This window comes from Nothobranchius furzeri, chromosome 12 (genome assembly GCF_043380555.1).
Source record: "Nothobranchius furzeri strain GRZ-AD chromosome 12, NfurGRZ-RIMD1, whole genome shotgun sequence".
In the NCBI taxonomy this organism is placed as follows: Eukaryota; Metazoa; Chordata; class Actinopteri; order Cyprinodontiformes; family Nothobranchiidae; genus Nothobranchius; species Nothobranchius furzeri.
The window spans coordinates 4,530,272-4,552,225 of record NC_091752.1 but is presented as its reverse complement, the minus strand read 5'-3'; the positions used below and the strand labels follow the sequence as shown (position 1 = coordinate 4,552,225).

Sequence of the window (21,954 nt, the reverse complement as noted above, 5' to 3'; positions counted from 1 at the left end):
ATTTTTATTACATGGTATCTTTCTGAGCTGAAATTACGAATTGTTTAGTTCTTGTGCCATTTCATTGTCTTGGTGGTGCAGCCTGGTTTTACAGACAGAAACTACCTCTTCTAGCAACTTTTTCTGAGGTACTTCTTAATAAATGTTATGCAAAGCCCTTTTCAGATAGACATTCTGGAATATGTGTGGACAATTCAGTCCGGTTTTTAACCGGAACTGTGTTTTCAGACACACCGCTTTTGTACCGGAACTTGTCCTTTCGGCTGCCTTCACACAGCAGGGAAAAGTTCCAGATGTCGGGGGGGGGGGGGGGGGGGGGACGTAGTGCGGCGGGCGTACATGCGTCATTTACTCAAACAAAGCCATTCAGTCAAACATGACAGACGAAGAGATAGAATTCCTTTCACTGATCGGACTTATGTTGAGCATAATTCTGCGCACACGAAGACGCATAAGAGACCAGGGTGATGAAGCTCAATGGTTAAAAGGAATCACGGAAGCGGTGTGATGCGCTCTGTTGTGCGGAGACGGTACCGTAGGAGGCGAGCTGCCATGGTTCGCCGCATGCTACAGGAGCGAGCTATCAAGGTGCGCACAGCGTCCCCCGGTCCCCTCCTCATCCCCCTCCTCCCTGTCCGGAACTCGACCTCACCAGTCTGAAGCAGCCACCTTCTCCGTAACAAGTCCGGACCTGTTACTAGGGGATTCGTCCGGTTAAATTACGGAAAACGTTATCCGGATGTTTGTATTCAGACACAAAGGTCTTACGGATAGAGTCCTGAACATTTCCGTTTTTCATGGCCTGTCTGAAGGGGGCTCAAGAGAGCTGACAATGATCAGTACTTTATGGTTAAAAATAAGTTTTCAAACTGACAAACTCAAAAGCAGTGCTAAAGGTGTGCTTCACTCATTCAATCAATACGTTTGCAGTGGTTTCTGGTAGCAAAGAACGGCTTGCAAGCCATACTCAGGTAAAAAAAAGCCCATCATTTTTTGGATCAGTACAGAGAAGTCTTTTGCTGCACAGTGAAAGCAGAAGTGGACGTCTCTCCTCTGATTGGCTAACAGCAACACGACTCTTCCATTGACTCTGTTTGCTCTGCAATGTTGATGTTTTATCTCCACTAATAACACAAGCCTGGAGGAGTTCTGCTGTGTGGTGGAGTTGCTAATGCCAACGGTTATCTTCTACTAGTCTGAATGTTCTCTGCTGTTTCCAGGACACTAAACCAACAACAGCCTTTCTCGTAGCGAGTCAAGATGGGTGAGGCCATGAATGTTAAAGGGATATTCCACCCCTAAGTGAAATCTTGTCTTGCTGTATAGGGAGCCTAAGTCGCGCCCATCTACTTCCTGACCATGGGTCCTCGGAAGAACGAAAAAATGAATGCAAGTCAGTGAGGCTAAAAACGCTTGTTATGTGCCATGGATTTCCTATTTTGATACCAAGAAAGCACTTATTTTCGAACGGGGGGAAACATTATTCTAGGTTTTGTGTGAGAATAAGTCCAGGACTACAAATGCATCCAACATTGGTAAGAATGTTTGGATAAAAGTTTTAATGAAAACTGGAATCATTTGGATGCCTAAAGGCTAGATCTAAGTGATATTACCTCCTGTGTTTGATGATCCTCAGTTCCAAAAGATTTTCTGAGACGGCTCACACACACAACCACATCATCCACAATTCCATTTTGCTAAGAGAAATCTCAGGTAGTGGATTTTTATTTGTTGCTGCATTCTAAACTGCAGACTGTTAGCTAACTTGCACGCTTTTGCCTTCCCAACATCAAAATGTGACGGATTGAGCCAAAGATCATAAATTTAAAAAACTGCCATTTTGGGGGGAAAACAGAGAATACTTCCTCACTTTGCAGATTTTGAAGAATAACTCCAGAAAGTGTGACCGTGTACTGAATGTTGTGTATAGAATTGATACCTATAAAATAGATAAAAAAAAACAAGATGTGTCTGAAGTGCTTTCATCTTCTTGCTCAAGCTGCAGACAGAATTATTTATAGGCAGCTGTTTTTGTGTCCACCTACCCAATCAGATGATATAAGAAACATTCTATTAATCTTGCAAGCCTTTATTCTGCCTTCTGATTGTCTTGCCCTATGCTTTTCATCATTTATGCCTTATTTTTGGTTTCAACACATCCTCGTCTCTCCTTTCTGGCTGTAATTGCTCCACAAAGTGCTGTATTCATTCTTTTGTGTATGGGTTCTTCAGTGTTCATTATGTTCTGTTGTGTGGTATTTGCTGCCGGCCTGTCCCCAGGTTGTAGATAAATGGGGTTTTAAGAACACCTTTCCCGTTCTCATCAAAAACAGAAACCCTTTAAGTTGAGTATTACCTTGTACACAGTTGAATCATCAGTGATGTGATTGTTAGCTGTCACAGATTGGGTCCTTTTATCTAAATGTCACCAGTTTGAAAAACAGTTGTTGTACTCAGACGGTGATCGTAAAATCACTATAAAATTGTCAGTAAAAGCTTTTAAAAGCTGAAACAAAGACATTTGTTCCATTTTTTGGTTCTTTTTAAAACACAGGAAAGGTTTTTCTTTACCTTGCTGACGTACGTTTCGTTTGCCGACTGCAAAACATCCTCAGAGCTGACGCTGATGGTGGCATCACTTCCTACTCCGTTTATCCGCGGGCGGCAGAGGGCGACACCTTTCCTGTGTTTTAAAAAGAACCAAAAAATGGAATTAGAAACTAAACACAGTAAGAACACACCAATGATTTTTTAAGAAAAATACAGACAACAAGGAACAAAGGACTTCTGCCGTTTGGAACGTTTACATCAAAAACGCGCACACATGGATGTAATTTTCACTTTAGAAGTGGGGGGGACACGGAGTGGGGGGGGGGGGGGACTTTACAGTATGCTCTAATGGGAAACAGGCTTCAACACAAACGGTTGTTTTCTGCTTGGTCCTAGAGCTCAACTAGTGTCAATTATAATATAATAATAATAATAATTATAATATAGCGTAATGTTGTTTTTGGATAGTAAAAAGTGCAGGGGTCAAACCTTGACTTTGGAAAAAATGGGGGGGACATGTCCCCCCTGTCCCCCCCCCCCCAAAATTACGTCCATGCGCGCACGTCTTAGAAACCACCTTCACTTCAATTTAAGCTGCCGGGACAAAAACATCACACCAACAAGCCTACTGCTGAAAACACCGATCTGGACCAAGTCAGCACAGAACATAATGGAAAGAGCACAGAGAGCACTACTCAAAGAAAGGATAAGAAACGTCACAACCAAACAGAAGCAAGTGGAAAACGAACTGGAAAGAAGACACCTGGACTTAAAAAGGAATTACAAACTTGATGAAAAAACGGAGGAACAAATTAAAGGACACATGATGGAAAAACAGGAAAAAGAGTTCACAAAAGTAAAAGAAAGACACATAAAGAAGTTAAACAAACTCATCAACAAGAAAAAGAGAAAAATACAAGATGACACCACACAAAGCTCATGAGTATGTAACATTTCACAATACAAACTAACAGAAGCAGAAGAAAGCATATTAAAAACGGTTCAAACTTTGCAGTAACACCAAAGAAAATACCATATGATGAATTTATCGTAGCAACAGAACTAGCGTGTCAACAGATCTCAGATGAGGGAAAAAAAGCAGAACTCAGAAATAAAGTTGTTGGGATATTAAAGGACAGCAAAATTTAACACAGCAATATTACAAAAGAAGAACAATCAGCCATGAGAGCTTTATCCAAAAAGGAACAGATAATTATTCTACCGGCAGACAAAGGAAGAACCACAGTAGTTATGGACAAAGAAAAATATAAACAACAGATGAAACAGATGTTAGAGGACAAAAATACATACAAAATACTTTAAAAAGACCCAACAGAAAACATTAAGAAAAACATGAAAAAATTACTGAAGCCACTACAAGAAAAAGGCTAAATAACAGAAAAAATGTACAAACACTGGATTTCTACAGCTAACATAACACCAAGAATATATGGAACGCCAAAAATACACAAACAAAACACCCCACTTAGACCAATAGTAGACAACATAGGTACACCAACATACAACATGGCAAGAGATATCAGCAAAATCATCAGCCCGTTATTAGGAAACACAGATCAACACTGCAACAATAGCATAGAACTGGCAAAAGAACTAAAGGAGATCACAATAGAAGACAACAACATACTCATCTCACATGACGTCACATCCTGTTCACAAAAACACCAACCCAAAAAACCATAGACATAGCATCTTAGGTGTGTTCTTGCTGTGTCGCGTTTCCAATTCCATGCTGTAGTTCTTTTTTTAAAACACAGAACAGTTTTGTTACCTGTTTTCCTGCTACGTTTCGTTTGCGGCTGCAAACGTCCTCAGTCTGACACTGATGGTGGCGTCACTTCCTTCTCCGTTTATCCGCGGGCAGCAGAGGACTTTGTCGCCCTCTGCTGCCTGCTCTCCCGTCTCTGACGATGCAGTCCCATGCACGATCCAACGAGTAAACTCCATCGTCCCTGTTCATGGTCCCACATCCACGTCTCCTTATCTCGATTGCTTCTTTCATCCATCTTTTGTATTTTTGTTGTTCAATGTTTATGATCCTTGTGTTGTCCCAGTCCATTATGTGGTTTTCCCTTAAGCAATGATCTGTTACGGCTGACTTCTTTATTGTACTTTCTGCTTCTTGTTTTGCTGCTCTTGTGTGTTTTCGACTTGTCTTTCTCGCACTCCTTTCTATGTTCTATTGTTCGTGTGTTGAGTTGGCGTCCGGTTTCTCTCATGTATGTTTTATTGCAGAGTTTGTATGGGATTTCGTAAATGACTCCACATTTAAGTCCAGCTGCTATCTTGTCTTTTGGGTGCACTAGTCTGTTTCTAACTGTTGTGTATGGTTTTGTTGGTGTGTTTATGTTGTGTTTTTTCATTGTTGCTCTTATTTTTTCTGTTATGCCTCTGATGTATGGTAGGGTTATCACTGCTTTTGGTTCTTGTCTTTCTGGGTTTCTGGTTCTTTGCTTAGGTTGTTCATTTCTTTCTGTTGTTGTTTTCCTTTGTTTATTGCCCATGTCGGGTATCCTCAGGTCTTGAAAGCATGTTGTATGTGTTTGTCCTCTTGTTTACGGTCTCTCTCTTCTGTTCTTCTGTTTGCTCGGTGATACAATGTTCTGATTACTGACATTTTGTGTATGGTGGGGTGTTCTGATGTCCATAATAAATATTGGTCTGTGTGTGTTGGTTTCCTGTATGTGTTTATGTTTAGGGTCCCGTCGGTCTGCCTGCTTATTTTCATATCCATAAATGCTATGCTGCCTTCTGTTTCTGACTCATAAGTGAACTTTATGCTGCCTGTGTCATCAATGTTATTCAAGTGTTGTGTTAGTGTTTCTGTTTGTCCTTTTGGTATGATTTCCAGTATGTCGTCTACGTAGCGTTTCCATAGTTTTATTATGCAGTTTGTGGGGGCAGTGGCTACGGCTTTTTGTTCTAGACCTTTCATGAAAAACTCACACAGGGTGGCTGATAACGGGTTACCCATGGCGAAGCCTTCCAGTTGTTTGCATATTGTGTCATCGTATGTGAAGTAAGTGGAGTTAGCTACCAGTCCAATCAGTTGTGCTATTTCATCTGCTGTGAGGTTTGTTCTTTTGTGTAAAGTTTTGTCCTGTCTGATTCTGTTAACTACTATGTCTATGACTACTCAAGGAGAGGATAAGAAACGTCATAACCAAACAGAAGCAAGTAGAAGACAAACTGGAAAGATGCAAACTCTGCAATAAAACATACATAGGAGAAACTAGACGCCAACTCAACACACGAACAATAGAACATAGAAAGGAGTGTGAGAAAGAAACAAGTCGAAAGCACACAAGAGCAGCAAAACAAGAAGCAGAAAGTACAATAAAGAAGTCAGCCGTAACAGATCACTGCACAAGAGAAAACCATGTAATGAACTGGGACAACACAAGGATCATAAGCATTGAACAGCAGAAATACAAAAGATGGATGAAAGAAGCTATAGAGATAAGGAGACGTGGATGTGGGACCATGAACAGAGACGATGGAGTTTACTCATTGGATCGTGCATGGGACTGCATCATTGGAGAGGGGAGATCGGGCAGCAGAGGGCGACAACGTCCTCTGCTGCCCGCGGATAAACGGAGTAGGAAGTGACGCCACCATCAGCGTCAGCTCTGACGATGTTTTGCAGTCGGCAAACGAAACGTACTTCAGCAAAAAACTCCAATAAGTGGATTTTTCATTATATGGAACCTTTAAGATGAGACTTTAGATTTGCTACAGTTTACTTTTTAACTTGAGCTTAAATTATGAGAGCAAAATTGGTACAACAGCTCTCATAAGTGTGGAGGAAGAATAGTGGCAATCGTCATAGACTGTTAATGTTCGTCTGGGCGTTACGTGCTTGATTGCTTCTCAAGCTTTGTGTTTCCATGCAGCAGTGATCATTTATTATTCAGTGGTTTTGAAAAAAGAATTGGAGGCACAAGTTTGATTTTATTCTAGATTTTATCTCTGTATCAAATTTATACACTCTCTCCCACTCATGTTTGAAGGTCGTGTTCACCATGGCAACTTATTTGTATAGCTATCGACAATTTTCTTGTATAATTTAGGGTGAATGTTTGACTATTCTATGTGTAATTCATCTAAAAGATAGAATTCATCTAATAAGATTGGCATCCTGGCATGGACTCGGCTGTTAACCAGACCTTGCACATTTTTTGTAGCGTTGAGGACATTGCTTTGGGGGTGCCATTCCAGAAACTTAAAAATGGCCTGTTTATCCATTCCGGGGTAATCGTCCAGTTCGAACAACTGTGTCCAAGTTTCAGCTGGGGTAGGCAACACGATGATATTAAGTCATAAAGTGTTAGACCATGTTGGAGAGAGAGTTTTGCCATATTGGCAAGCCTTGGGCTAGTGTTAAATTAAAAATTACTTTAGAGGCTAAGAGTGGGTTTTAAAACTTTATGATAGGTCTTTAGCTTGGCAAGTTATTCTATATATGTGAAAATATACTGCCCACGACCCATAGACAGAGCTCAGTCATGCGGCGGTATCAACGTTGTATCCCGTTGTGTGTCTCCGCATACTTTTGGACAAAGAACGACGTGACACACTCACAGCTACGGATGTCAGTCAATGGGGTAGTCTGCCCTCTGCTGTCAAATACATCTTTTTTCTAAATAAACTTACGTACCTCTGCGTACTCTTGACTCAAAGAAAAGCCCAAGTTTAAATTGTGCAAAGTTAGTGCCAAAGCCGTTTCAAACGAGCCAACGCCATCTTTGTTTTGCTCAATTTCAGTAACATCCCGCCCACCAAACTGATTGGCAAGCCACAATGCTATTCAGAGCTACTGAGGTTCCATTGGCGCGCTGCTCGACATGCAGAGCAAAATTATTTTTCTTCTGCTATTGTCTGATTTATAGGCTTAGTTCTTGTAAATTTTTTGTAAATCTCACAAATATTGTGATACTAGTTTACTCATTTTTGGACAACACTAATTTCAGCCATTTAACTGATTATTTCAGGTTTATTTGTAGAATTTGAAGAGAGTCTTTCTCTTTTTTTTATCCCATCCTCTTTGTGCACCTGTCCCACAGCATGATGGTACAATGTTTGACAGCTGGTACAGTGTTCTTAGGTTCGATTCCTTCTTTTGTCTCACCTTGACCCCTGCTAGCACATTACCAGATTTTTTTGGCCAGATAACTCCGTCTTTATCTCATCTGACCATGAAGCTTCTCACCCAAAGACATTTGGCTCATCCATGTGGACATCCAAACTTGTCTTTGGGATCAGCAGCCTCTCAATCAATGACTGTTAGTTTCCAGTTCATAATAGGCTTGAACCGCTGTGGTTCCTGGGTTGCTCCTCACCATCCTTAACAGTGTTCTTTCCATTGAAGGTGACAAATAAGGACTGGTCTATCCAATGAGTGCTGACAAACAATTCTGTTTTGATCAGCTAAAGAGAAGTGACCAACTGTTGTCGGTTCCGATCCCTTGACTGTGACAAGTTGGAAAATATTCTAGAACCCTCAGCATCACTTTTTAAAATATTTAAAGGAATTTCTGTATAGATCTTGATCATGTATGAAAGAGAGGGAAGCCATAAAATAATCAACTCTTGGTTTATTTTTTAATCATTGAAGCAGGAAGTTGGACAGACGAAGAACACTTCAAAGCAATCATTAGGGGTCCAAAATGAATACGACAGTCATGCCCCTGGGGCTTTTCTGGTTGCAGTCTCCCTGGGGTCCCTGCGCTCTGGGGCAGCTCCTGGATCTCTGGGACTTGGAGCTCCTTCCATCTCCTACACATCTTTGGGGGCAGATCTGTGGCCCCTCACACACTCTATTGGATGCTCCTATAGAGAAACCTTACATATACAAGCGCAGGTACACACACAGGTGCTCACATGGTGCTCTCATAAGTATGGACTTGGGCATGTTCAGCACATGTCTCGAGGCTGTGGTTGGCACTAAATGCACTGTGATTTATTATCGTGTGATTGTTCGGTAAAACAATGCTGATTTAATATTTCCTCATCAGGTTGACGCAGTGATTGTTTGCTCCTGTTGTATTGTTGTGTGTTGTTTATCTTTTTTTTCTCTCCTTCTGCAGGTCTAGAAGCAGACTCTTGTCATCACTGATTGTTTGTTTTTGTGGACGCCCCCCCCCCCCCCCCCCCCGTCTTTTCTTTTCTCTTTCACCTCTGTCCAGTCAGAATTACAAGTATTAAAAAAACAATAACAATAAAGTTTTAAGTATCAGGCGTGACATTAAAAGCAGATGCTTTGATGCTCCACCTGAGAGTAAATCTGTAAGGCTTGTCACCAGCATTCAGACATTAATTCTGTTTGCTTCACAGCCAGACAGGACACAAAATAAATAAATAAATAAAATTAATACGACAGTCATGCCCATGATGACTATTCATAAACTTGTGACTGAAGGATTCTGAACACCTAATTTGTTCGAGGATAACAGATTTATCTTTCACTTTCAGGTTTATTTTTCAGTGACTCAAACATTTCAGTTCTTTTTTTTTTGTTCTTTCTTGATGAACTCCGGGAAGCAGAAAACGCTTCAGTGATTCAACTCAATAACTTTTCGAGGCTTTTCTTTTCAGCCAGTTTTATCTGCTAGGCTTTCTCCAGTAGATAATAACCTCCATTGAGTTAGAAAGTTTTCTTCTCTCTATTTGATCCTTCCATGGCCAAGAGGATAAAGTTGTTGCCATGAGGAATGACCTTGGATCTGCTCAATGGTTATGTGAAAATGTGGTCTTCCAGTCTTGTTGACTGAACTGCTCCAATGTCTCCGGCTGCCTCTTGTCATATTGAGAGCAACGAAGCAGCTGCCATAGATGATGAATTTTAAACTCTCTTGCAAGAAATTGAGGCAAACAGTAGGTCAGCTTGACATGCAAGAGCTCCTAATAGAATACAAAGAGAATTCTGCGTGACTCGTTTGATACCTGTCTAATTCATCAGCCTTTCATTATTAATCACAGTTCACTTTTAAGTTTTCCCTCATTCATCTGTGCCTCTCACAAACGGCAAAAGTAATAAGTGTTTTCTCCAGTCGCCACATGACTAAATACCAACGTTAAGCTCTTAAATCAAACAGTTTTCAACTTGTTTTAAGACTTCCTAATTCATCACCACGTTGATTTATTTTTGCATATTTCATATGCATATGTTGTTTTTCAGTAGCAGGGCATCCTCTTGTCTAGATTTGCATTTCTAGTCATTGCAAATTCCATTTTTAATCCTTCTGAATTAGAAATGGTGTCTGGATTTTGAGTTAAAACTATAAAAACTGTGAATCCAAGCCAGAGGCCAAATGTGGGGATATCAACTTGTTAAGACGAACAACTGTTTTCTTCTTTTTTTTTTTGCATAGAAAATGTGTCTGCTCAACAATATTTCTTACTGAAACAAACTTTTTTTCTTTGTTTGTTTTTTTTCCTGCTTGTGATGTTGCAGTGCTGAGGCGGTGACGTTGAATGACTGTCTCCAGCTGTCCTACCTGCCATCCAAAAGGAACCACATGCTGCTGCTTTATCCTAGAGAGATTTTAATTTTGGACCTGGAGCTCAGCCAGACAGTAGGAGTGGTGGCTATTGAACGCTCTGGAGTGCCCTTCATCCAGGTAAGAGGGATGATGCAATGTCATATTTGTTAACGTCTACAAAAAACTTTTTAAGGGAATTAAAGTCCTAAAGAACACAGTTGAGGCCAAAAGTGTTGGTTTTTCCAAATTTTGGATGCTTCAGGGTTTTTATGGATATATTTGTCTGATGCTTCTGTAGTTATTGAGGTATTTCACAAGTTTCAAGGGCTTTTATTGAGATTTACAATTATTTAGTGTAACATTTAATATTCTGTCTTGGTTCTTCTTTTTAACGTCCTCTTCCTTCTCGGTGGCCCAGTGGTAGAGTGTCCGCCCTGGGACTGGGAGATTGGGGTTCAAATCCCGGTTGGGTCATACCATAGACTTTACAGAAATGGGACCCAATGCCTCCCTGCTTGACACTCAGCTTTAAGGGGTTGGACTGGGGACTTCACCAATTAGTTCCTGAGCGTGACCACTGCTGCAGCTCACTGCTTCCCACAGGGATGGGTCAAATGCAGAGATGAATTTCACCAGTGTGTGATGACTAATGGGACTTTAACTTTTCTGTTCGTCCCAGAATTAGGACTAGACGTTCATTCAATAAGGGGCAGCAGTAGCTCAGGAGGCAGAGCGGGTTGTCCAGTAATCGGAAGGTTGTGGCCTCGATCCTGGATCCCACCAGAGAATGCTGCTGTTGTGTCCTTGGGAATTGTGGTATCAACAAGTCATGCTGTGTTCTTCTTCAGCTCAGCAACTAAACCAGGTGATTTCAATCAGCACAGTGAATGAACCTGGTCCAGTTGCTGAGCAGAACAAAATCACGGCATGCAGTTGACTTGTTGATGCCACAATTCCCATCTCTGGTCCTTGGGTAAGACACTTAACCCTCCTTGCCTGCTGGTGGGGGTCGGAGAGACCGGTGGCGCCTGTGCTTGGAAAGCCTTGCCTGTCAGTGTGCCCCAGGGCAGCTGTGGCTGCAATGTAGCTCATCACCATCAGCGTGTGAATGTGTGAATGGATGAATGACACACTGAAGTGTAAATAGGGTTGGGCTTCGTTTTATTTTGAACTATTCCGATTCACCTGTAACTAGGGATGCACCGATGGATCGGCATTTGATCCCAATCGGCCGATAGCGCCCCTATAGATTTTGATGGGAGTTTTCAAAATAGATCAAAGCAGACCGATCAGGTAGGGTTGTCACGGTAACCAGTGTAGCGTTAAACCCCGGTAAAAAAAGTTGACAATAGTAATAACAGTCTTGTTTTAAAAAAAACTATATTATCTCGGTGGGTTTACCGTGGCTGCGGTGTAGGCGCGGTGACCCTTACCAGCCACCGTATCATCTGCTGAAGTTGCCGTTGTTCTGCCGGCGGCACATGCGCACTTTGTTGTTTACAACTAAAACTTTCTTGAAGCTAAAGCTGAAATAATGGCAAAAGGAGGAGACGGCAGCACTCAGGACATTTATTATCCCTGAAAGAAGACAACGTGGGAAGTACGGGCATCTTTTGGATATTTGAAGAATGCCGAGGGACAGCTGATAGAAGACGGCTATCCTGTTTGCAGCACGTGCAGAAAAAGTGTCTGTGAAAGGCAGCAACGCTTCAAATCTCATGACACATCTGCGTGACCATCACCCACAACTCTACAGTCAACGCAAGGCAAGCTAACGTTAGCGTTTTAGCTAAAATGTGTGATCCGAGGATTTGGGTTGAGGGAGAACGCAACGAGTCGCTATATAAAGCAGCCGCAGCGCCGCTACCTGCATATAAACCGTGTCGCGGACACCCCCATACTGAAATGACGCTATGCATTACGGGACTCCCAGGGGCAGATAAGAGTTGGTCTCTCTCCGAGAATAATTATGAATTTAACAATGATTACTGCCTGATGACATTTTCCCACATCTGCAAAGCTCACTGGAAGGACACAAACCGAGGACAATATTTTCCTGACACTTAAAACTGCTGGGTTAAAAATAACCCAATTTGGGTTGTTTTGTAACCCAGGTGCTGGGTCAAAAAGGGACCGACCCAGTGCTGGGTTATTTTAATCAAGCAGGGTTGGGTTATGAGTTTGACCAAGCTTATTGGGTTATGCTTTCTACCCAATCAATGGGTTAAAATGACCCAACTGTATAGTTAGGACTACCCAAAACTGGGTTAAAAATAAAACCCAACTTCTGGGTTATTAAATTACTAAAACTTGGGTTAAAATGACCCAATTTTATAGTAAATACAATACAATAAATAAAATACAAATTGAATAATTCAATAAAACAAAATGAACATGTCTCAGTCAAATCTTTATCACAAAAATTATGTTAATTTTCAAAATACAAAGATAACAAATAAAGTTGCATTTTCTACTTTCTCTAAACATGCATTCATATTCAAACTTGTTTTGTAAATGACTACTAATTGCATTTTTTTAAATGACAAATATTAAACATTTCGTATCTTGTAATGTCTTTAACATGTTAAACAACTTTAATGGAAGAGCTGTAGAGAAGTAAATGTCCATCAACACCCAACACTCACCTTAATGCTTTAGTCAGCAGAAAATCAACCTTACATCATAGCAACATGAGCCCTCAAAGCTTCACAGCATTTGATTCATGATGCAAAGATAAATGTCTGAATAAACCCCCAAATCTGTGCACGTGGTTTTGGATAGTTGACATCAACACAAAACATGTTTAAGAACAGATGGATATTCCAGTTCCACTGATGATAAAAATTCTTGGGAACATCGATGGTCTTCTGCAGCCATAAGGACATGTGGTGCTCCACTGTGGTCCCATTCAGGTTCTTCACCAGACTGGTTCCAGTCTAAGTTGAGGGGGATAGAGGAAAAAAAGAACAGATTTAGGCATAAAGGTTATGATTTCACAAACAGCTGTTGAAACATATTTGGAGTGGGCTGTGAATGATAACTGAAGTAAAAAATAACAGAACTTACAGGTTGGAAGTCAGTGAAGGCCCGCTGAACCTCTGCTTGGTTGGAACGCTCTCCTTCAACTTGTATGGTGCAGTTTGGAGAAGCACTGGCAGCAACAACAAAGCCACATCCACCCATTTGTCTGTAAAATTGAAAAGTGTTACATTATTCACATGACTGTAGCATAAAGGCCCTCTGCTGTTAGCGGGGATGCTCCCACTGGTATAAAATAGCCAGAAGGCCTAACGTCCCCCAGTAGAGCCTCACTATGTCAGGGAGTGTGGACAGAAGATCACAACATTTTCCAGAGCACTTTTGCTGTGGACTCTGTGTTACATTCTATCTAATATATATATATATATATATATATATATATATATATATATATATATCGATATCGATGCTAGGAAGCTAAGTAGCCAGCTACCTAATCTAAACTATGAGTCGGTTGTCTTGAACAGACAGGCTAAAAATCAGTTACTTTATCAACTACATGTCCAGTTTTAATGAAATTAATCTTTAAACTCTTTATTAGTAACGTCTTACCTCATTTTAAATCCTTGCTGGTGTGGAGCTCCATTAATGTCCGTGTCATCCTCTGGTGAAGCGGGCTCACAGACAAAGGGGAGGATCTTACTATTTCCCGCATTTTTTTAACCCAATACGCTGGGTCAGAATTTTTAACCCAATGATGTGTTAAATTGACCCAACCTCTAAAAATTCAGCCTTAACCCAGCAGTTGGGTTAGAAAAATAACCCAGCATCAAGTAAGGGTAAAAAAGTATCTGATTAGAAGGCTACTTGAGTACTGAGTATCATCTGATCTAATATTTTTAAAATGATGACATCAAACAGACATAAAATAAGAAGTTATGGGCAAATATTGTATTTTAAAGACTAAAGGGGGAAAATGTAAACAAATAAACAACATAATTACAAAATAACACATTTTAGGCTAAATTTAGACACAAACTGGAGACAATATTTCCTGACATACAGGGTTTACTTAGTTGTGTGAAAATGTAGCACGTTTAAAAAAAATACCGCGATAATACCGAAAACCGTGGTAATTTTGGTCACAATAACCGTGAGGTTAAATTTTCACACCGTGACAACCCTAACACACACCATTTTAGATTAGGTTGCATTTCCTTTATTCCCAGATTATGTAGTTTGTAGCACTCATTATAATGTTGTAGAAAATTTCTGGCCAATCCACGTGATCGGTATCGGTGATCAGCATTCTTTGATATCGGTATCGGTGATCGGCAGCAAAAAACCTGATCGGTGCATCCCTACCTGTAACCGGCTCACTCCTCAGAGTTCTCGGGTTTATGAAAGATGTCATAAAAACGAGTCGGCTAACTATGTGATGATTGATATTTATTCTCAAAATGCTTGATTATTTACAAATATGTGTAGAAATCGATGTCCATGTGATGTCACACACGTTGACAAGTTGCTTTTACCGACATGATCCGAGTTGTCATCCTTGAAACACATGATGAGATGACCTTAGGTGGGAGCCATCCATCAGCTCCCTGATCAAAAAGGCCCAGCAGAGGATGTACTTTCTGCGGCAGTTGAAAAAGGCCAAGCTGCCGGCCCAGATGATGGTGCAGTTTTACACGGCCATCATTGAGTCCATCCTCACTTCCTCCATCGCTGTGTGGTACGCTGGAGCCACAGTGAGGGACAAACATAGACTGCAGCGCATTGTGCGCTCTGCTGAGAAGGTGATTGGCTGCAGCCTTCCATCTCTCCAGGACCTGTACGTCTCCAGAACTCGGGGGCGTGCAGGTCGGATAGCAGCTGACCCTTCTCACCCGGGTCACAGACTTTTTGAGCCGCTTCCCTCAGGCAGGAGGTTACGGTCCATCCAGACCAGAACCTCTCGCCATAAGAACAGCTTCTTTCCATCTGCCGTTAGACTTGTGAACAGCTTATGAACACACAACCATGCTCGTCTTCGGTACTTGACATAATGTCACGTTATCGGCCATGTTACCTTTACCTGCCATTTTTATAGCAAAGTTTTATGCTTGTTTATTATATTTTATTCTACTTTATTCTATTTTTTAATTTTATTATTCATGTTATATGTAGCACGTTAGTACCGAAGCAAGTTCCTAGTTTGTGAATTGTTTGTTCACTGACAATGGCAATAAACCTTTTCTGATTCTGATTCTGATTCTGAGATCATAGCTTTCATCATCCTCTTAAATCAAAGGAATTTGTCGTTTCTGCTTTTATTGTCGTGCTTGTTTTAACGTCGCCATTTTCTGCTTTATGGATGGAATCTCCAAGAAACCAATTCCATCTGCTGTGAATGATTACATTTTCTACTTTTCTTCCTCGTTTTCAGCACCCACCTTATTGAGGTGTGACGGCTGCATTGTTGGGCTCTAAATGTCTAAACCTCACCAGAAATGCCTCACCTGCTCATTTTTTGTTCTGGTCACAGTCAGTGACAGTGTTGACATTTAGGTTCCAGTTACCCTCCTCTGAAGTCCAGATTTCTAATTGGAAGTTGATGATTGCTGTAGGGGTGGTACGTGGAGGATTTGTCACGGCTACAAAGCAATAATGGAGGAGAAAAATTCTTAACGCTGATGCGTTCACTCTGCTGCTTTAAGTTTGTGCCTGTCTGTGAAGAAATGACTACTGTTGATGCTAGATATTAAATAGATCTTTGAATTTTTGTTTCTGTCACGTGAGTTGAGTTCTGAGTGGCAAGGGACTGGTTCAAGGTCAGATTTGCAAATTACTTTAGAAAATAAGAAGCGCTCATTTATTCTGTGTACAGTCTACAAGGAAAAGGGTTTTCTGTTACTGTTGTTCTAATGATGTGTGACTGAAAAATGTTTTCTTCTGTTAAAGGGGTACTTTTCAACTTTTTCATATTTTTAAATAATTTCCTTGAGCCAGTATGTGCTAAAATGACTTTACAGCAGGCGTGGGGAACCCTGGTCCTCGAGGGCCGGTATCCTGCATGTCTTTGCTCCGACTCTTCTGATTCAGTGGTTGAATCACCTGTTCAGCAGCTCATCAGGCTCTGCAGAAGCCTGTTAATCACCTGCTGATTGAAATCAGGTGTGTTGAAGCAGGGTTGAAACTAAGATATGCTGGATAGCGGCCCTCGATGGACCAGGGTTCCCCACTCCTGCTTTACAGGGTTAATGAAAGGCCACGCTGTCCCTATCAACCCCTGTTGCCAGAATATTCCACTTGCAACTTCACAGTGCCGGTCTGGTCTGTTTGATTTTGGAAAAAAGTGGGCTGACATACCTGGCGCTGCTGTCTGCTTCCAGCACGTTTCCTGCATGTTTTAGATCGTGAACACAGCTGATTTGTTTAATTTAGTGATTCATCACTTCTGCAGACACTAAGAAAGGCTGGGGAGACATTTCAGCTGTTAGATTAAGGTGTGAAAAAGATGAGGAGAAAGGTTTTGCTTTCGATTCTACAAACGGACACTAGGGGGTGCTAAAAGCAAGCCAAAACAGTCTAGCTTTCCTTTAGCACACAGATATGAAGGTTAATAATAAAAACATAATATTTACAGTTATCTGCCCAGCGCCCAGATGCAAACACGCTTAGACGATGTAGAAAAAGCATATTTATAAAATATTTTTATGTTGATCAATAGGAATAATTATTGATTACTATTAAAAATTTTGTAAAGATTTTTTTAAGTGCAGCCCAGGCCATTTTATGCCATTACTTCATGCTGAAACAAGTTGGTTCTAACTAGTATTTTATCAGTTCTCTGCAAATTTTGCCAACAACTGTTGTTTGTTTTTTGTCAGACTTTAAAAAATCTAAATATTACCATGCTGGTAATCTAATGTAACACTTTTTCGGGACAATTTCGTTTGCCTCTCCGTAGTTTGAGATGGGAGGGCTTGGTGATGGAGCGCGCTTGGGTCTGTGTTTCGGTTGGTTGGGAGTAAGTAATGACTTTAACCTATATGAAAGACAGTAATGGAAACTTTTTATTAACGTTTTTACTGACCCATTTTTGTCCTGCCACATTATACCTCCATAGAGAGAGAGAGAGAGAGAGAGAGAGAGAGAGAGAGAGAGAGAGAGAGAGAGAGAGAGAGAGAGAGAGAGAGAGAGAGAGAGAGAGAGAGAGAGAGAGAGAGAGAGAGAGAGAGAGAGAGAGAGAGAGAGAGAGAGAGAGAGAGAGAGAGAGAGAGAGAGAGAGAGAGAGAGAGAGAGAGAGAGAGAGAGAGAGAGAGAGAGAGAGAGAGAGAGAGAGAGAGAGAGAGAGAGAGAGAGAGAGAGAGAGAGAGAGAGAGAGAGATTCAGACACTCATTCTCCTAAGCATGTCTTATTCTCTTCATCATCATCTTTATTTACCGAGTGCTTCAAAATGACCAAGGGTCAACCAAAGCTCTGAACACCATCTACAGTAAATACAAAAACATCAAAAGCCAGGTTAAAACCAGCATCAAAATAAAAATCTGTCAAATAAAACATTTCAAAAAGTATTGATTACAAAGTGCAAAAGGCAACATAAGTGCAACTCCTGCTTTTACTCCATCTGCTTCACTCCCGCCAGTGTTTGTTTCTATGGGGGGCCACGCCCATCTACTTCCGGACCATGGGTCCCTGGAAGAACGAAAAAATGAATGCAAGTCTATGCTGGGGCAGCAGTAGCTCAACAGGTTGAGCGGGTTGTCCAGTAATCGGAAAGTTGCAGGTTTGATCCCGGCTCCGGACAGAGAACTCTGCTGTTGTGTCCTTGGGCAAGACACTTAACCCACGTTGCCTGCTGGTGGTGGTCGCAGGGACCGATGGCACCTGTGCTCTGCAGCCTCGCCTCTGTCAGTGCGCCCCAGGGCAGCTGTAGCTACATCGTAGCTCATCCCCACCAGTGTGTGAATGTGTGTGTGAATGGATGAATGATACACTGTAGTGTAAAGCGCTTTGGAGTCCTTACTCTGAGAGGCGCTATACAAGTGCGGGTCATTTATCATGAGGCTAAACATGCTTCTTTCTAATCCCGCTTGTTATGTGCCATGGATTTCACATATGATGTCGGTGAATTTAAAATACAAATCTTTATACCAAGAAAGCGCTTATTTTTAAATGGAGGCAAATGTTATTTTAGGTTTTGTGTGAAAATAAGTCCAGGACTACAAATATGCTTCACAAATATCATTTCATGTAGAATACAAATACACGAAGCAGATTTTCCCTTCTGGGAACATTGGGGACATTTCCAACCGTCTACAACTATATAAGTGAACGACGCACTGTGAGAAAACAAATCCTACATTCATGCTAACACAATTGATTTGAGATGGATTGTGCTCTCACAGAGTTTCAGCTTGTTGCTGCCTCGTCCTGCACTCCTCCACTCCGTTTCCCATTTATTTAATCCCTAAATGTTCATAAACAAGTCAGCTTAGGGCAGGGGTGTCAAACATGCGGCCCGCGGGCCGGATCCGGCCCGCAAGCGGGTTAAATCCAGCCCGCGAGATGGTTGTGTAAACTTTATTTTCATACTTTACAATGTAGAGTGAAAATAAACGTATCTTTGTGAGCAAGTTTCCTCTGTAATGAGTATAAATAAAACAAAGCTGCGCTCAAGGCTCACACAAGAACCTGAATCACATCCTGAAGTCGGCCGCCACTCAGGATGGGACTTCTGATATTGATGTGCTGGTGAAAGCTAAAAGATGTAAAGTAAAATGAGTCAAATATACTTTAAGTGCTGCATGAAACTGATCTAGCCATGTGATCTGTAAGCTCTTTGAATTACTAAGGAATGTTTTTTGTATTTGTTGATTTTTTTATTTTTTTATTCAAATTTTCAAGTACACTTCAGGTGTTGTACTTGTACTACACTGTCCTCAGGCTCCAGCCTTGTTTTATATTGATTGTATTAAAACAAAGAAAACAATCTGAAGTTTTTTTTTAATTTACCGGTCCGGCCCACTTGGGACTAGATTTCCCTCAATGTGGCCCCTGAGCTAAAATGAGTTTGACACCCCTGGTTTAGGTGTTCCATGTTTTCCTCTCATGTGAAAAAAAATATTCTATATTTCTTTTGTTTCTTCTCATTATTCATGGATTGTTTTTTCTGTGTGGATTTTGTTTTTAATGACTGCCTTTATGGTTTGAAAACACTGAGCCTGTCTAGGTTAGGCTAATGTTCTGAAAGGGACCGAGAGCAGAAGCTAAGAGACATTACTCAGCCACAGCCCTCTCCTCTCTAAGCATTATAAAGTGCTTGTCACTCCGCCAGTTTGCATCACTGATAATGAGTTTAGTAAAAGTTCGCTCTGATGCAGAAGTGTTGCTGTTCGATTTGGCTCATGCATAAAGTGCAGTTGCCGGTTCATCACTCTAGCAGTGAGTTAATTTTTTTGTGCTGCTTTTTGAGTCGGCATAAAAAAACATAACAACACAACCGCAGTTATGTTTCACAAAATAATTTACAAGCTAGTTTTTGGATTTTTCATTTCAATCAAATCAAATCAAAGACACTTTATTAATCCCAGAGGGAAGATAGAGTTTCAGTACAGACAATTCAGAGATCAGACATACATGGGGAAGACACATGACAAGAATCGGTGACTGTGGTCATTCGCAACCCTGAGTCACGCTACCTTAATAGAGATAAGAGGGTTACATGAGGATTGGTTCAGGTGGAGGAAAAAAAGGCACTTCAGAGTTACCCTCCACTGGGAGGGCAGCTTTGCTCTGCAAAAAAACACCTCAGACAGATATGCAACAGACTTCAGACAACACAACATAAGTGTCCACTAGGTGGGGTGGTGGGTTGGGACTATCCCCACTTCAGTTCCTGCAGCCACGATAAGCAGCGCGTGTCACCTCAGTGTGGATAGGGGGAGGAGCATTGAGGGTTGGAGGGTTGCAGTGACCCTGGAACGTTTCAGCGGCCTTCCCGCAGTCCCGCCCAGGCTGGGATAGGAGACAGAGTTGAGTTGCCATAGCGACGGCACATTCCACGTCTCTTCTGAGGGGGGAGTTTTCGTTGGAGCCTTGCAGGCTCAAGGGCCCCAGATTCCGATTAGAAATTGTTTTGGGGCCAGACAGAGATAATTTCTTCTCTGTCTTACAGTTCCTTCGTCCTCAATCTCTCAAAATCCCAATAATGGACATTAAACTATCCCAATCCGTGCTGGTTCGTCCACTCTATCCTTGATGGCATCCGTCTTCTGTGCCAAAGAATGAATCTCCGCCAAAGTTCCAAGCTTATCATTCATCTTGACAATTATGTGAGTCTCTGAATTCACAGCGCGGTGCAAACCATCTCTGAGCTCCGGGATCTGGCCAATATTCCTCGACAGCTTGTTAATTGTCCGGTAAGCCAGGCAGCCTCCAAGGCCAATGAGCAGGAAACCCGACACCAACACCACGAATATCAACACGTCTTCAGAGTCCTCCAAAGACGTATCAGAAAGACAGATCAAGTTCCACTGTTTCCAGGAGTCCATGATGTGTCCAACTGGGTCTGTCCCGGCAGGGCATCTGGGAGCCCCTTCTCCTGTTCTCATCGTTGAAAAAATTTGATCAATCGCGTTGATAGACCAACTGATGAGATCCATTTTAGTAAATTTCAGTTTCCAGAAAAATGCAGAAGCAGCCGTGCACCCAGCACACACAGACAGACAAAGGCCTTGAGGATGAGATATGGAGGAGAGGAGAAGAAAAGCGTCTGCACCCGCCAAGAGCTGGAAGAAGAGAGTGAGAGTTTGTTGCTTAGGTCTGATTTGGGACCAGGTTGGGGGATAGTTGGGAAAAGGCCGTCAAACCAAACCACACTGGGATTGCCCTAGAACAAATGATTTAGTAGGGCTTCTGTTAGGCCCCGACGCCAGCTGTAGGCTGAGATCTTAACCCTTTCTTGTTCCTGACCTGTGGTTTTAGGTCATTCCCTGCTCTCAGAGAGATGCCCTTTACTGTCTACACGAGAACGGTTGCATCACACTGCGAGTGTGTCGCTCCACATCTGTTCCAGACGAAGCAGCAGGTAGGAACATGGAAATGGCTCACACTAAACACAACAGCAAGTCCTGTGTCATCTCTCACTCTTCAGTCTAAACAGCCTTTATCCACGCTTCACTGGGCATCTATCTTCTTACCATCTTACTTATCTTTGACTTGGTGTTCTAGACCATTGGGAGTGTATTATTATTCTCGTCTGTTGATTTAAGTCTCCTTATAATCTCCTTCACACACATCTCTCTCTGCTCCTTTTCTTATTTCCTGAAACATCTTTAGAGTCTCCATGTTTCTTTCCTCTTTTTTGTAACTTTGCAGGTAAAATGTTCAGTATCACCTCATCATTTCAGCTCTTGCCTCACTCTTTCTCAAACGTTGTCTCTGCTTTCACAGACCCAGAGCAGAATGTTCAGGAACTCGTCTACGACCTTCGCTCCCAATGTGACGCCATAAGAGTCACCAAGACAGTCCGGCCGTATCGCATGGTTATTTGCCCTGTGAATGAAAACAAAGCTGCTCTTATGGTCAGCGATGGGAGAGTTATGCTCTGGGAACTGAAAGGCCACACAGGAAGGGCCGCTGCCAATCCGAGGTACACAAACAAATAGTTCTGCAGGAAAAGCTGAGTAGTGTCATCTTGTTCACTTGGTTTCATCACATCACATTCGTCTGCATTTTTTCCTGAGAATCATCGTTGCTTTTTATTAAGCAGCATGTGATCAAAACAAGAAGTGGAAACACACGTTATCCTGTGAGAATTTGTTGGTTGCTCCGTAGGGCAGCAATTTATTACAAAGCAGATTACGTCCATCATTTGCTCAACTAGTGTTCATCATTCCCAGCTCGCTTGCATGCAGAAACAGAAACGTTTCA

The 21,954-nt window shown here is 41.7% G+C and overlaps 1 protein-coding gene across 3 annotated transcripts in view; it reads left to right on the top strand.

Moving 5' to 3' along the window:
- wdr11 (WD repeat domain 11) overlaps positions 1-21,954 on the top strand; it is a 157,924-nt gene that overhangs the window by 14,817 nt on the left and 121,153 nt on the right. For all 3 annotated transcript variants that reach the window (XM_070542160.1, XM_054749853.2, XM_070542161.1), the window contains exons 6-8: positions 10,025-10,190; positions 21,007-21,109; positions 21,475-21,673. In XM_070542160.1, coding sequence (XP_070398261.1) covers positions 10,025-10,190; positions 21,007-21,109; positions 21,475-21,673 — 468 coding nt within the window. The remainder of the gene's footprint in view (positions 1-10,024; positions 10,191-21,006; positions 21,110-21,474; positions 21,674-21,954) is intronic.